Genomic DNA, 10,441 nt, shown 5'->3' on the forward strand with positions numbered 1-10,441 from the left:
GGGACTTCCCCTCCCGCGCTTATGTGACCCCGAGACAACTTCCGGGTCGGACCTGGGAAGCGCTCACGCGGTGTCTGAGGGTGACTCCCTATCTTGACCGCTCTTCCTTCGGTCTCGGGATCCATTTAACCTTTACATCTCAGGGAAACAGGAACTCAACGAAGGGAAAGGGCCGGAATTCGACACTTAAAAAAAAAAATTCACGGATAGAATTATTTGAATGGTACAGTCGCTTTTTCCCGCTGCCCTCGCAAATTTCCTGTGGTAGAAACTAATCGATCAGCATCGTACGAGTGGAAACTGAGGATCAGAGAGTTTAAAAATAGATTTTCTCCGAATCAAAATTGCATCCCTGCATCTCTTAAGAGTGTTTAGTACAGGAGCCAGTAACTATTTCCATTCCCAGTAGCATGTGAACAGTTTGTTTGTTTATTTTAACACTAGAAATTGAGTAATGCAAAATGTTAATTTTCTTAATATTTTTTTTTTTTTTTTTTTTTTAGTATGGCTCACGACCAAGAAAACTACACACGTGTTTGAAGTTTAAGGACTTTATGAGAGATGGTGTGATGACACCGTTAATATGTGCTCTTCTGATCTGCATCTCTTAATGGAAAGATCTACAAGTCAATAAAGAGGACTGCACCCAAAATTGCTGGGTAAGGGATTATTTCATAACTGAACAGTAGTTTTTGAAATAGACACTGAAACACTGTAGTAAGAAATTTAGATGAGTAAAATAAAAGTATGTCATTAACATTAGAAATTACTTCATATTTTCTAGAAATTTTCATATTTATATAGTACCTGAAGTATTAAAATGCTTAGAGCTACAAGTTTTCTTTTCCATGCAGAATTTTGCCATTTTATTATTGCAGTAATGTCACTGTAATTTTAATATGGAATTCTATATATCTAGATAGCTTCCTTTTGGAAATGGTGAGCATGGGATATCAATTCTCCCCTCCACCTCCCTTACTAGATGGCTATCATGGCCCCACTAATCTTTTCTCTTTAATTCTTTTTTTTTTTTTTTTTTAATTTAATAGCCTTTTATTTACAGGTTATGTGTATGGATAACTTTACAATATTGACAATTGCCAAAGCTCTTGTTCCAATTTTTCCCCTCTTTCCCCCACCCCCTTCCTCAGATGGCAGGATGACCTTCTCTTTAATTCTTAAGATTTGAGTTTTTAGACTTTTCTGTATGACAATCAAAATTTAGTCTCTAAAAGCAGTAAGGAAACATTATGGAAGAAGAGATCCATTATTTTGGGTTCAGTTAGTGCATTTCTTTCCTTAACTTAGTATTTGTTTTTAGCGTTCTTTTATTTTTACATTGTGAGTTTCAAATTATCTCCCTCACTCACTGATAAGGCAAGCAATATATTGCACCCCCACCTCCTCCAAAGCCAGAAAAATAAAGTGAGAAAATTTTACTTCCGTTTTGCTCCCAGAATTCTCCATTTTTCTCTCTAGAAGTAGACAGCATTTTTTCATCATGAGTACTTTGGAATTATCTTGGTTCCTTCTATTGATCAGAATAACCAAGTATTTCCCAGGTTATCATTACAACATTGCACAATATTCCCACCTCCTCACTTTACTTTGCCTCAATTTACATAGGTCTTGCCATGTCTTTCTGAACCCATACCCCACCCCCACCCCCCATCATTTGTCATTTCTTACAGCAAAATAGTACTCCAAACTGGGCATAACTTACCCATTCCTCAGATGATGAACTTCCCTTTAATTTCCAGTTCTTTGCCACCTCAAAAATTTTATACATTTTTTACATAGAACTTTTTCTTTGATCTTTTTGGGGTACAGATCTAGTAGTGGCATTGGTATGGCATAGTGATCTCTGTCAGAGGATTTGGGCATAGTTTCAAATTGTTTTCCAGAGTGATTGAACAAGTTTACAACTGTACTAATAGTGCCTTAGTGCACCTATTTCCCTTATCTCTTCTTGTAATTGTCATTCCTGAGAGGTGTGAGGTGATAACCTCGGAATTGTTTCAGTTTGTATTTCTCTAATGAGAAAATGATTTAGAGCATTTTTTTCCATATGATTGTAAATAGCATTGATTTCTTCTGAAAAGTGCCTGTTCATATCCTTTGACTATTAAGGAATAGCTCTTTTTTTTTTTTAACATTTGATTTAGTTCTCTGAGAAATGAGATCTCTATTAGAGAAACTTTGTGTATAAATTTTTGCTATTCATTGTAGATGATACTTTTTAGTAAGATGTAGTTTCCCTGATTATCTCTTTAGTTCTCTTTTTGCTTTCCTTTGTCTGAGATCATGATTTCTATCCCTGCCTTTTTTATTTCAGCTGAATTGTATGAGATTTTGTTCTAGCCCTCTGTTTTAAAGTGTATCATTATTTTGTATATCTTAAAACAACATATTGCTAAATTCTGGTTTCTAATCTATTCTGCTATCTGCCTTTGTTTATAGGTGAAGCTTATCCCTTTCACTTTTGCAGTAATGATTTCCATTTCTGTCCATATCTCTTTTTCTTCTCTTTATTCTTTTCTCTTTATATCCTTTTCCTCCTCAAAAGTCTTGTTTTATTTTTGACCACCACCCTTCATTCATCTACCCTTTTATGATGTCTATCCTCATTTTCTTATATCCCTTTGTGGGTAACATACATATCTATTTGAATTTGTAATGTGTGTTTTAACTATTAAACATATGTAATAGTTATTTGTACTTATCTACATATTTTCATATATTAATATATTATTTGTATGTACATATGTGTTTATATGTATTATTTCTACATACATACATAATACACATACATTCTTTCCTCTTTGAACCAATTCCAATGAAATTGCGCTTCAGTCATTTTTCACTCCTCCATTTTCCCATCCAGTATAAAATCTCTTTCTTGTACACCTTTTTATATGAAGAAATTTCCCCCGTTCTGCTTTTTCCCTCCCCTCTTCTCCCAGTTGCATCCCTTTTTCACCCTTTCATATTTTTTGCAGAACATGCCAACATATTGATACTTATGCCCTCTGTCTACATAGACTCCTAACTTCCTTAAAAATGATAAAGTTCCTATTTTGATTACTATCATCTTCTCATACAAGAATGTAAATAGCTTTATTGAATCTTTTATGTTTACTCTTTCAGTTTTACCTTATGCTTCTCTGGAGTCTTGTGTTTGAATGTCATATTTTCTGTCCATCTCTGGTCTTTTAATTAGGAATGCTTGAAAGTCCTTTCATTAAATATTAATTTTCCCTCCTGAAAGACTATACTGAGTTTTACTGGATATGTTATTCTTGATTGTAATCCTACCTCATTTGCCTTCCAGAATACCATTTCCCAAGCCCTCCTTTAATGTGGAAGCTGCTAAATTTTATTTGAACCTAAACTGTGCATCCATAGAATCTAAATGATTTCTTTCTTGCTGCTTGCAAAATTTTCTCCTTCACCTGGGAGTTCTAGAATTGGACTATAATATCTCTGGGAATTTTTATTTTGGAATCTCAGGAAATCATGGATGAATTCTTTCTATTTCTATTTTAGCCTCAGATTCTAAGATATTTGAGCAGTTTTCCTTTATAATTTAATCAAATTATCTCTCCTAGATCTATTTTCTAAGTCCGTTTTTCAGATGAAATATTTTACATTTTCTTCTACTTTTTTCGACTTTGTTTTATTGTTTCTTGGTGTCTCAATGCCATTAGTTTCCATTAACCCAATTCTAATTTTTAGGGAAATATTTTTTTCAGTGAGCTTTGGAACCTCCTTTTCCATATGATCAATTCTGCTTTTTAAAGAGTTCTTTTCTTTAACGAATTTTTGTACCTCTTTTACCATGAGATCATTTCTGGCTTTTAAGTTGTTATTTTCCTCAGTATCTTTTTTTTTTTTTTTTTTTTTTTTTTTTTTTTTTTTGCTTCTTGTAGCAGATTATTAACTCACTTTCATTATTTTTTGCATTTCTTTTATTTCTTCCCCAAATTTTTTCTCTACCACTTATCCTTCTTTAGGAATTCTTGTTGGGCTAGTATCCAGTTACCTTTTTTTTTTTTTCCCCTGAGGCATTGCTTATGATTGTTTTAATATTATTGTCTTCTGAGTTTATCTGGGTCTTCCATGCCACTAGAATAGCTTTTTAGAGTTAAGTTTTCTTTGTTGTTTGCTCATTTTTCTGGCCTTTTTCTTGACTTTGAACTTTATGTTAAAGTTGGACTCTCCTCACTCTTCCTCACACAAAGGCCTTGTGCCAAACTTTTTTTGTACTGTTGTTTTCAGTTCTGCAAGTTTTCAGTGCTTCCAAAATGGTATGATACGGTCACTGCTCTCCCCTGTGCCCTGATTCTTAACCAGGAAGGGCCTCTGCTTCCCTGTAACTGCAAGTGCTAGTATTCTTTCCTGTCCCAGAACTGCCACCAGGACCCCTACTCCCTTGCTCTGCTTCCCTGTAACTGCAAGTGCTAGTATTCTTTCCAGTCCCAGAACTGCCACCAGGACCCCTACTCCCTTGTATAACCTACCACAAGCTCTCTTCTCCATCAGAGAACTGTGACCCAGAACTGCTTTGAGCATTAAAGTACCTACCTAGTGCTGGGTCCCTGTAATATCTCTCTTTGTGACCAGTTCAGCCCCCTTACTGTACCTGAGCTGAGAGCTCCTGAAGCTACTGCTACCATTGCCTCCAAACCCTGCTGGGGTTGGTGCAAAGTGCCATGGACGGGCCTCAACCCCACTGTCATGGAGCTCCTCTGCCAAACTCCTAAATTTTCTTTGGTTAAAAAATATAAAATGACTGGTCTGACCTTTTGTTGGCTCTACCACTCCAGAATTTGATTTCAGGCATTATTTTGAAGTTGTTTGGAGCACAGTGTTGAGAGAGTTCTGCTGGATTGCTAAATCTAACCCTAGTTTCTTTAAACTGGTTTGTGACCTCATATGGGGTCTCATAACTGAATGTGGAGGGCAAAATTATGATTTTTTATCAGTAAATGTTTGATATCTGTATCTATTTTGTATACCTATATGCCTAGGATCACACAAAATTTTGGGGGGCACAAAGAAATCGTGAATGGAAAATGTTTTAAGAATCTTGGCTCTGCCTCATAGTGCTTTTCTTTTGTTTACTTGCACTAATCCTTAATTCCCTACTATTAAATAGCAGTGGAATAGTAGAATTTTTATAATAAAGTATTCAAAGTTGGCCATAGGTTTTTTCAGCCCAAGTTATAGCTTAAACAAAGATGTACCTAAAAGTTATGACTATTTAGGGGCAACTGGGTAATGCAGTGAATAGAGCACCAGCCCTGAAATCAGGAAGACCTAAGTTCAAATCTGGTCTCAGCACTTAACACTTCCTAGTTGGGTAACTCTAGGCAAGTCACTTAACCCCAATTGCCTCAACAACAAAATAAAAATAAATTAAAAAGTTAAGATTATTTGTTACAGATTTCTACTTGAAAAAATGTGTGTATTTGTGTATTCTCCCCCCCCCAAAAAAAAAAAATAACCTGCGTAATTTGGACCAATGTCATTAGCAACTGGTTAGAAGATTGAGACAGCATTATTTGTATCATTTCTTTAAAGTAAATTTCTTTTAAAAACATATTAATTTAATAAAGTGAAATTTAAATAAATTTTCATTATGTAATATTTGTTTTCCAGACCTTCTACAAAATGAGTGCCTGTTTCATGTTTTTAAGACATTTTGCCAGGCAATCTGTTGTGCCATTTGTCCATCGTAAGAAAGGAGCAAGTTTATATTTTACCATTCTTCATAGACACCTGTCTTCTAGAACACCTTTTTTATTTTATCCTAATAAGGAGAATGTCCCACCTATTGAGAAGATAGATTTGGATGAGTGGAAAAATACAATGAAATCTAGTTTACCAGAAGAAAGAAGTAGTTTAACAACTTCTGAGGATACTCTAACAGTGATTAGAGAGTGGATTGAGATGTGTAGAATGCTTAACAGAGAAGTGCCAGAACATATTAGTGATGAAGATCTCAAAAAGATTGCAGAATGTCCCAGCAAAAAGTCCAGAAAGAAACAGCTCAAATTTTTGTATATCAAGGAAAACCATAAAAAGGCTAGGAAAGAAAAACAGGCAAGGAAGAGAGCAGAAAAGGATGAAATTGAAAAGCAAAAACAACTTGGAAATGATGAAGAATCTGAAAATAAAGAGCTGAAGAACACTTTTCTCTTGCCACTTCAAGATAGAGCTTTTAAAAGTGAAAGGGATTGGAGAAATGCCCAGGCAATGATATTTGGCCAGCCTTTAGTTTTTGACATGGCTTATGAAAATTTCATGCCTGAAAGAGATTTGAAGAACACTGTGTGCCAACTCTTAGAAAGTGAAGGAGCCAATCGAAAAGATATCGATCCATTCCATATATATTTTTGCAATCTCAGAGTCGACAGTCCTTACCACAAAGAATTACTTAATCGTTATAAAGAGAAATGGAACGAATTGCTTTTGACAGCAACTGAAAAGTCACATGTAGATGTATTCCCAAAAGAAAGGCTTATCTATTTAACTGCTGATTCGCCCAATGTTATGACTACTTTTAGACATGATAAAATTTATATAATTGGATCTTTTGTTGATAAGTGTTCTCAACCCCGAGTATCCTATGCAAATGCAAAACGACTGAATTTAGCAAGTGAACGTCTTCCATTGGACCAATATCTTCAGTGGGAACTTGGAAATAAAAATCTCACCTTAGACCAAATGATGCGTATATTATTAACTCTTAAGAATACTGGTGATTGGGAAAAGGCACTGAAATTTGTTCCAAGTAGAAAGTATAGTGGCTTTCATACTGATTCCATTAATTCCAAGAATTTTTTCAAGGGTTCACAGAAACCTAAGTTAGAAATTAAGAAATCCTTTCAGAAATTGTCTTTAAATGCACAGAACAGGGGAGTATGGTGGAAGAACGAGTAATATAATTGTACAATCAGTTTTAAAATGTTTAGATGATTGTCATTAACTTGAACTGTTGTATTTTTCATTATATTGCTGCTTGGGACTTGGGTATTCATCTCTAAGATATTACAGGTGTGTCACTTATTCTGTTAATTTACTATATAGAACTCCAATCTCCTGGGAAAATGTTTTAAAGAGCTTAGTAAAACTAAACTACTGTTAATTGTATATGGAACAATAAATTGTTAACATTCATTATTAAATGTCTTTCAGATGATTTGAGTTTTCATATTCATTAGATTTTATTTAATGGTTACTTTGTAGATTCAATCATTAAGTATCATTTCAACAAATATCAATTCTGAGTTTCAAGCTCAAATTTATGTTTTCTTTTTTCTCCTATTTTAAAGCAAAAGGTGATTAAGTGCTGATCAGTAGTACTTACTCAGTAGAATTTTTTTGAGTGACAAAGAAGAATTGAGTTTTGAGTACAGCAAAGAAATGTTAGATAGGTTATTGTAGTGCATTATGATAGGATTTTTTATTAGAAAGCAAATATCTAGTAAATTAAGGAAAGTCCATAATACCTTGAAGTGCTGTCTGCAGTTTTAAATCAGTATTTTTTAATGCTATGAAAAATCCCAGCTAAAATATATCTTAAATTCACTTGGGGGAAGTTAATTGGTTCAGTTTATCTTTTCATTTTAAAATTCTCATAGCTTTTTTTTTATTTATAGCACAGTTGTTTCTAGTTATAAGATTACCCACACCTACAGATAGACACAGTGAGCCACCCCTTGTTATTGGAGTGGGGGGGGGAGGGTTAACCTATCTAATACTGGGGAGAAACTAACACTGAAATAAAACACTTTCCATCAATAGTCTCCCACTTTTCCAGGGAAAGGAGAAAAATGCACTTTCTCTCTCTTTAAGGCCAAGATCAACCATTGCAATTACAGCACATTTAGTTCTCTTTTAGTGCTCTTTTTAAACATTATTGTAGTTATGTGTAATTTTTTTTCTGCTTAATTTATTCTACTTAAATACAACTTAAGTCTTTCCATGCTTCTGTAAATTCCATATTCATTTCTTAAAATGAATAATGTTTAATTATATTCATATGCATTAATTTGTTCAGTCATTCTTCATTTGATAATCACCCACTTGGTTAAGTAGCTGGTGTGCTTTAAAGTTTAATAATATTAAATTGGCTTATTCTAAGCCAAATAGAAGAATGTGTCAATGGGAAGGGTTATCTTTGCCCAATATGGATTTTTAGTTTGTAGTTTTTAAGAAAAAATATTGTTGCTTCACATCTAGGGGTCTTACTCAGTGAAAATGTACTCCCATGTAACTGTACAGCAGATGGAGCAAGCAACTTGTACACCTTATGAGCCATCTACCACCCTACCCCTAAGTTCTGTAACTAGAACCATTGACAGACGCTTCTTTATAAATGGCTGCCAGGCTCCATAGCACAGTTTTTTCTGCTACTGAGCCTTCCACAGATTTCTCCCTCAAACAAATTGCACTTTTATTTTCACAATTTCAACCTTTCCCTAGTATAGTTCCATAACTGTAGGAACCAGGAGTTCTACTTACCCTCATGCTGGAGTAATAAAAATGTATTCCATGGGGCAGTGCCAAATAATAGGTTTCTATAATTGGCCCATAAAACCCCATTTAGGTATGAGTGCTAAAATACCTGAGTTGGAGTTTCAGCTCTTCTACCCAGGAGTTAACATTTTGGTAGGGCTAATGCTGGTTAGATGGCCACATTAAGCTGGAGAGCTTTGGGCCACCAGGAGGCCTGACTAAATGCAAAAGTAATGTAGGCTAGAAGAAGAGCTGCTGATCAGCAATGGGATCAGCCTTGAGTAGCTGCTGTAGTTCTAGCCTAGGAGAAAAAACTAAATCTTTTTACTCAAAGAGGTTCCCTTTTCCAATTCTAGGAATAGCATCATAAATTGTACAATAGACTGAGAGGCACAATAAAGAGTTGTGGGTTATTTGTGGGCACAGCATCCGATAACAACTTAAATCCTTGAAGTACAAGTCTCCATGAGATGTTATGGAGTGTATTCTAAGTGTAAAATAGTGTTCCTATGCCTGAGAAATTAACAGACCATTTAGGGAGTGAAAAAATTAATGGTTCATAGATAAGTGATAGTAGTTACTGACTATAGCCAAGAACAGCTTAAGAGAGGTTAAAATTGATCCTGAGAGTTGTACACATGGGAAAGACAGAGAAAATTTTTGAAGTGGGGATAAGCAAGTCATACCCTAAGGTCTTAGTAGAATATTTGACTGGAGTAAAGAAGGCCTTCAGGGAAGTAGTGGGAAATATCGTTAGAAAGTTTAATTGTATCCAGATGATGTAAAGCTTACAATATCAAAGTAAGACATTGGGACTTTAAAATCACAGCATGTTAAGAGTTAGAAGGGACCTTCACCATCATAAAGAAATATGGCAATAATTGTGACATAATAGAAAGAAATTGAATTCTAGTTAAATTTCTAATCAAAGAACCTAAGTTCCAATTCTAACTTTGCTTCTCAAAAGCTCTGTCAGTCACAGACAAATTAATCTTTCTGAATCTACTTTTTTCATCTTTAAAATTATTTATAGGGGCAGCTAAGTGGTGCAGTGGTTAAAGCACCACTCTTGAAGTCAGGAGAACCGGAGTACAAATGTGGTCTCAGACACTTAACACTTTTTAGCTCTGTGACCCTGGGCAAGTCACCCAATTGCCTCAAAAAAATATATTTCTAAAGTCTCTTCAAGCTTTTAATAGTATGATTGCCATTCACTTTTCTGAACTGTAAATTATTGATAATAGCACCTTCTTCCCCAAGTCATGAAGATTAAATGACATAATATTTGTAAAGTGATTGGTACAATGCCTGGCACAATATTAGGCACTTAATGAATAATTGTTTCTTTTCCTCCTTTTCTTCCCTATCTTCCTCGCTATAGTATCGCCATCAGTTGATTCTCCTTGGGTAAGGAAAAATAGGTTTAAATGGTCAATCCAATGGACCTCTGAACTTTTTGCTCTTCCAGCACAGCTTTCTGTTCAGTTAAAGCTATTTGCTATTAAGGGCCTGCTTACTGTGTGCCATGTGCTTTCTCAGTGCTCGATGTGATTTTTTTTTAATGGTTCCTACCCTAAAACTTGGGGGAAGTAATTTGTACACCTAAATGTAGAACTTACAAAAGTAATTTTGGGGTGGGATATCAATTAGGGAATGAATCTAAAAAGCTTCACCAAGCGGGTGCACTGAGCCTTGAGAAAAAGGGATTGCAAGGATTTAAAGTGAGAAGTAATAGCATTTCAAACGGGGGGGAGAGGGAGAGGGGAAGGGCGTAGGAATAATCAAATATTTTTTTTTAACACCCTATTATATTCTAGGCACTATGCTAAACCCTGAAAAACCTAGAGGCAACACAAAGACTTAACGGGGGCAACAACAAAAGGCCTGGGAGCAGGGATTTATATTTGTAACATCCGTC

General features: G+C 35.0%; 1 protein-coding gene across 1 annotated transcript; it reads left to right on the plus strand.

Annotated features, from left to right (window-relative positions):
* The first annotated feature begins 17 nt into the window (after positions 1-17).
* Positions 18-7,204, plus strand: TRMT10C (tRNA methyltransferase 10C, mitochondrial RNase P subunit). The gene is made up of 3 exons (XM_003763539.4): positions 18-223; positions 504-659; positions 5,662-7,204. Exon 3 carries the CDS (start codon positions 5,674-5,676, stop codon positions 6,943-6,945), a length of 1,272 nt encoding a protein of 423 aa, XP_003763587.1. The 5' UTR covers positions 18-223; positions 504-659; positions 5,662-5,673; the 3' UTR covers positions 6,946-7,204.
* Positions 7,205-10,441: the final 3,237 nt, after the last annotated feature.

Source organism: Sarcophilus harrisii, chromosome 3, assembly GCF_902635505.1.
Source record: "Sarcophilus harrisii chromosome 3, mSarHar1.11, whole genome shotgun sequence".
NCBI classification, from domain to species: Eukaryota; Metazoa; Chordata; class Mammalia; order Dasyuromorphia; family Dasyuridae; genus Sarcophilus; species Sarcophilus harrisii.